This window comes from Octopus bimaculoides, chromosome 15 (assembly GCF_001194135.2).
Source record: "Octopus bimaculoides isolate UCB-OBI-ISO-001 chromosome 15, ASM119413v2, whole genome shotgun sequence".
NCBI lineage: Eukaryota > Metazoa > Mollusca > Cephalopoda > Octopoda > Octopodidae > Octopus > Octopus bimaculoides.
This window is the reverse complement of record NC_068995.1, coordinates 33,124,069-33,130,886: the sequence shown is the minus strand read 5'-3', so window position 1 is coordinate 33,130,886 and position 6,818 is coordinate 33,124,069. Positions and strand designations below refer to the sequence as shown.

Below are 6,818 nucleotides of genomic sequence, written 5' to 3'. Positions count from 1 at the left end.
CTATTTATAATATCCCTATTTCCATCACACTTAATCCTCCATCATCTACAATCATTGTAACCACCACCAAACTATGTGCCTATGTCCACGTTTATCACCCGTAGGATTACTACCGACGCAACCACCACCATCAAGTTTCCACACTCAGTAACTATCACCATCACAACCCTCATCACACAATGCAACTATCACCACCACCACCTTTATCACACCACAACACTGAGAGATTATCCTCATCAACACACGGCATGATAAATATTTTTCTTTGACCACTACGATCATCACTTGTCCTCCTATCACTATTACTCTTTCCATTTACTCCCACCACCACACAACGCTTTTTGTTTCTCTCAACTTTACTACTACTACTACTACTACTACTACTACCACCACCACCACTACTACCACTACTACTACTACTACTACTACTACCACCATCACCATCATCAACACCTCCGCTATTGCCACCACGTCACAGTTCCGTCCTCTTCCTGTTCTCCTAACGCTTACCGTTACCACTGTCATGCCCAATGTGACTTTTGCAACTAGAACTCCCCCCTTTCTCTCTCCTTCTTCCCATGTAGTGATCTCCCTTCTGTCTATTGTTGTTCAGTTAAACATTTCCAGCTAACACGTTAGCACTGCTAACCATTTTGTGCATGGATTCTGTTTTGCCTCTCCTTCATGGATATACACTAATTTCTGTTGTATCGTAAATGATAAAAAATAATTAATAGCTAACCTCTAAAAATATATACATACACACAAACTCACCAACTATCTATACATATATACTTTTTACGTTTATGAAACAATAAGATGGAGAAAAATTAATTATTAGCTGGTAACAAAACGTCGCTACAATATCTCTAGCTTGTGCTTCTGCAGTAGAACAGTGGAGAAATATTTAGCAAGACATCCCAACGTATTCTTTCTTCGTTTGTTTTTTCTTCATGACGTCATTATGACGTCAGTGTAAATATGGCGGCCATCGAGAGGTAGGTTCGCTCAGCTCTCTCTTCTCTACATTTATGTTTTATTAAGTGTTGCTTAGCAGCTTGTTTATTATATTGAGAAACAAAAAGATACTTTTTAAAAATAGCAGTTGCATCGATTTTGCTTTGTTTTGCATAAATTAAAAAAAAAATCTAATATATATGTGTATTATATATATATATATATATATATATATATATATATATATGTGTGTGTGTGTGTGTATGTATAATATATATTATATATGTGTGTGTATGTATTTGTTATATTTGTTGGATATTTAAATTGGAAAGGGACTAAACAACACATTACTCCAAGTCGTACTTATCTGGCAGGCATGATCAAAGGCGTTCTAGCCGTGACAAACCCACTTTTTTTTGTGTGTGTATATATATATATATATTTTCTAAGTCGTTAGTATGTTATTTGCGGGGAACTTGGTTGCTATTTTCAACACGTCAAGTAACCATGTAAGCGGCTCCCATGTTCGTGTATGAGTAAACCCATCGAAATATTTCGTGCTATTACTGTAATACATGTTATGTCGCCATCGTCAGTAGGACCCAGCTGATGATAATAGCATAATGAAAATTGTTGCTTGTAGTGCAGTTTTTACTATTATCTTTATTTCGACTATAAAACATGAAAAAGAAAAGGATTTAATCTGTAATTAAGCTTCCCCAAACTTTTTGTAGACTATTTGTAGCTGATACATATATATTTCAATGTCCCGATTGTTAGGCAAAAGCATCAATATACTTTCCTTTCTCTTTACGACTTTATTCTAAGCATGGCATGTGTGTGTATATATGTATATACATACGCGTGTGGTATTGCCATTCGTGTATCGTGTTTTCAAATATACACGTAACGACTGTTGATTTCTTTTTTTCGTATTTTAATTTAATCTTGTGTTCTCCATTCGAAACTGATAAAATAATTTCTCCATATTGTTTATTGTCGTAAACATTTATTTTAGTTTCAGAACATTTGATCGATTATTTAAATAGGCGTAATTCAACTTTTGGGACCATAACAATACTTGATAGGCGTTCGGTAGATCTCTCCCTGATATCGATCGCTAATGATTTCTATATTCTATAAAATGCCTTACAACATTTCTGAAAGTCGCTTTACTTTGCCGAGTTCAAATCCTACCTTGGTGGACGTTGACTTTCAAACATCGTTGAATTTGATGGATCAAACCCGTCTATTCTTTCGGGCTTGACGAAATAAACACAAGCCAAATACTGGTGCCAAGATAAATTGTTCCTAGGTGGCGAGCTGGCAAAATCGTTAGCACGCCGGCGAAAATACTTAGCGGCATTTCGTCCGCTGAGGCCGATTTTACTTTTCATCCTATCGGGGGTCGATAAAATAAGTACCAGTTGAGGGTTGGGCTCGACGTAATCGACTACTCCTCTTCCCCCGAAGTTGCTGGCCTTGTGCCGATCTGAGAAATTTTCATGTTATTCGTAACTTACGTGTTGCATTAATCACTTTCAATCGTTGCATTCTTTTTTGTAGTGAGCAAACAAAATGTTTCCAAGTTATATGACAGCAGGACAAAAAGCTGACTTTGAATATATATATATATATATATATATACACATACATATACATACACACACACACACACACACACACACACACACACACACATATATATATATATATATATATATATCATTGTGTATGTATGTGGCCTGTTCCTTTTAGGATTCTTCAACATGCAGCCTGTTCCTCTATGCATAACACACACACACACGTACATATTATTAAGACGTATTTTTTAGTGCCCAAGATATTTGTACATCGCTTCGTGTTGAAGTTATTTTTCTTGTGGTGCTTCATCACACCGCGATCTATGTACATACCTATTTACACAAAAGAAAACATGTATTACATACATAATACATGATTCATTTTTAAAATATCAAATATAGTAAACTATCAAGTCCCCAACCATTACCGAATATTAAAGTGACGGAAGTAAAACGAAATAATTTATAATCGAGTTGTCAAATGTAACAAGTGCGCCGGAGAAAATGCCTTGCGGTATTTAATCACATCCCTTTATGCTTTAAGTTTAGATCCCTCTGGGTTAATTTTACTTTTCATCTCCCCTGAGTAAAAAAAAGCAAAAATGTGCCCTTCTACCAAGGTTAGAAACCGTCGTAATGTTATGGTTTACGTTCGTAAAACAAATTCACGAAGTTGTGTTGAATTAAGGAAAGTTATAGGATTACAGATATATGGATCGATTAACCTAACGCGTCAGATCGCTTGAAATATTTCGATTTTCTTTTTTCGTGATTATTTTTATATCGATTATTCGTTTTGATTGAAATATACGACGTTTTTTTAAAAATTTTTTAGTAGAAAATCAAATCTGCTTTATCGAACAGATTTATGATCTCAGATGTTTGACTCCTTTATTTTGTGTATCTGGAAACTACAGTGTCTTTGTTTATTAAAATCTTAGGATTAAATGTAGATCGTTATAATTAAATGTTATTTATATTCTTTCTTATTTAAACAAAATTTTCCATTTTGTGAGTTTCATGACCGGGGATTTATTTTACGTATTTTAAACTGCATTGCCAATATAGTTATTTATCGAATAATACATCAACGTCGCAATAAATTTGTAGATATGTATTCAATAAAGATATCTTTATTAGTAAATATTGTTTAACCTGGATGATTCTCTTGTTTACTTTGGTAACAATTTAAGAACGCTTTATTTCAATTATTATGCTATGTTTCAATTATTTCATTTAACTTGAAGAGTTTAGAAGTTAGATATCAACCAAAACTTAATAAATATATCTTTTGCATTTTTCTTTCTTGCCAATTTAACTTACGTAGTATGAAAATGTTTATTATATTGTGTTAGATTTTCGTCATTTGAATTAGCTGAAAATATGTAATGAATATAGCTAGGCCCCTTCCCCCAAATTTCGGACCTTGTGCCTATAGTAAAAAGGGTTATTATTATTATTATTATTATTATTATTATTATTATTATTATTATTCAGGCGGCGAACCGGCAGAATCGTTAGAACGTCGAGCAAAATGCTTAGCGGCATTTTGTCCGTCCTTACATTCTGAATTCAAATTCCGTCGAGGTCGACTTTGCCTTTCGTCCTTTCAGGGCTGATAAATTAAGTATCAGTAGAACATTGGTGTCGGTGTAATCGACTAGCCCCCTCCCCGCAAATTTTAGGCCTTGTGCCTTTAGTAGAAGGGATCATCATCATCATCATCAAAAGGGGAAATGATCAAATTGGTTGAACTTTCTCATTCAACATTTATTTTCCTTCTTCCATCAAGAAGACTTTTTCTAAACTTTAACTGTGGATTTTCATTAAACGTAGCTAGAAGTTTAACAAATGCTTGGTCTGACAGCATTCGGTTATAAATTACATGATTTATATAAAATATTCTCACAGAAATGTAAAATATTCTCAGAAATGTTACCCCACCTCGTAGTGACATCTAAAGGAGCTATTGACCTTTCTTCTTTTAAAGTAGCTAACTCCTAAAATACAAATTATTTAGTAGTTTTGTTGGATGTTTTATGTTTTGTCTTTTATGAATAGCACCATTGGTTACAGTTTTACAAGCCAGCAGGCTGTTTACTGCTTCGCTGCATTTCTGATCATCTGTGGTAAGGGAGTGTCTATGCTACTATCATAGAATATTTTTGTCCTGTGCACAGGATTAACAGTATTCTTGTTGATGTGTATATCTTTCACAATCACACATATAATGAAGTATTCAAGAATTGTGTCCATTCACGAACAATTTGAGAGATAAAACCGATTCTATGATATTCCTTGCATTGTTCAGCTACGTTGTTTATTTCACTTGTAATATTAGGTAAACATTGTTTGTGTACAAGTAATTTTATATATACGTGTGTGTATGTGTGTAACAATCATGGTGATGATCATTATTGTCGTCATTTCAACACCCTCTTTTCCATGTTTGCATGGTTTAGACAGAATTCATTGAAGCTGCTTTTCATGATCAGATGTACTTCCTCTCACTAATCCTTATCTGTTTCCAAGCAAGGTATTTTCCTTTGGACGTTTACACAGAAAATTGGAAATGAAAGACCCCCCCCCCACTTATATGATGGTGATGTTCATTTACAACTATTAGGTGATTGCACACACACACTTTATGGGCTTCCTCCAGTTTCTATCTATCTACCAAATTCACTCACAAGTGGAAGAGACTTGCTTGAAGTCAATTGAACTTGAAAACGTGTTTTGGAAGCAAATATCGTAACCACACAACCATGCCTCCACCTATGACTGTATATATATATATATATATATATATATATATACATACATTGGTGCAGGCATGGCTGTGTGGTAAGAAGCCTGCTTCCTAACAACATGATTCTGAGTTCAGTCCCACTGCTTGGCACTTTGGGCAAGTGTCTTCTACTATAGCCTCAGGCCGACCAAAGCCTTGTGAGTGGATTTGGTAGGCAGAAACTGAAAGAAGCCCATAAATAGGTATATACCTGTGTGTGTATGTGTGTGTTTGTCCCTCCATTACCATTTGGCAACTGGTTTTGGCATGTTTACGTCCCCATAACTTAGTGGTTTGACAAAAGAGTCTAAGAGAATAACTACTAGGCTTAAAAAATAAGTCCTGGGGTTGATTTGTTTGACTAAAATCCTTCAAGGTGATGCTCCATCAAGGTCACAGTCAAATAACTGATACAAGTAATAGAATAAAGGAATATATATATATATATATATATATATATACACACACACACACACACACACACACACACACACACACACACACACATATATACACACACACACATATATATCTAAAATAAGTTTCAAAAATTAAAATGAAGCTCAACGAAGGAATGAAAAGAAAACTCACTCACAAGGCATGGATGTACTTTTTTCTCTTCAGTCAGTTATCCAAAAAATCATTTCAATTTCACGCCTTTAATGATATTGTTCATTTTTGGTGGTATCAACAGTGAAAAGCTGATGAGAATAGTGAATGAATGTTGAGTACAGTGACAAAAAAAAAAAAAAAAAAAAAAAGGAAGCAACACATAAATGTGAATATGCAAGCAAAGTACATATATACACATCTGTGAAATAGGAAAGTAAGCATTTGGTTCAAATGGAAGAGATTAAAATCAAGAGATATAATGGCAGTATTGATGGACAGTGGCTAGTATTTAATTTGGGCTGGCAGTGTAAGAGGAGGAGGTTAGGGATGGAGTTAAAGAAAGGAATAGAGTAGTTGCAGGGACATACTATGGATATACAAAGGTTTGGAAGTTTACAGTGGTAGGGGAAGCTGGAAACACCAACTTTTTCTCAACATAAAAGCAAAGACACATTTCAGCACAAATATACATATGTACATACAAGGGTGCACACACATATATCTATAATATATTTTATCATTTATCAATCAGTTGTTACAGTCATTAGACTGCAGCCATACTGGGGTACCACTTTGAAGGTTTTTAGTTGAACAAATCAACCCCGGTGCTTATTTTTTAAAGCCTGAAACTTATTCTGTCAGGTTCTTTTGCCAAACCACTAAGTCACTAGGATGTAAACAAACCAACATCGGTAGTAAAATGGTGGGGAGTCAGGCTCAAACACAAAGAGATACACAACATATATTCAACAGACTTATTTCAGTTTCCATCTAACAAATGCATTTGCAAGCCTTTGGTCATTCCAAAGCTACAGCAGAAGATACCTGCCAAAGGTGCCACATATATATATATATATATATATATATATATATATATA

At 34.5% G+C, this 6,818-nt stretch overlaps 1 protein-coding gene across 4 annotated transcripts in view; it reads left to right on the top strand.

Moving 5' to 3' along the window:
• Positions 1–579: 579 nt before the first annotated feature.
• LOC106880617 (KH homology domain-containing protein 4) overlaps positions 580–6,818 on the top strand; it is a 123,877-nt gene continuing 117,638 nt past the window's right edge. For 2 of the 4 annotated variants that reach the window (XR_001410763.2, XM_014930635.2), the window contains exon 1: positions 584–998. Coding sequence is in view for 3 of the 4 variants with exons in the window: in XM_014930635.2 (XP_014786121.1) it covers positions 982–998 (17 nt within the window). In the remaining variant the exon portion in view is untranslated. Of the gene's footprint in view, positions 999–6,818 lie in introns of all 4 variants that reach the window. The other 2 variants (XM_014930638.2, XM_014930636.2) reach the window with 2 other exon arrangements.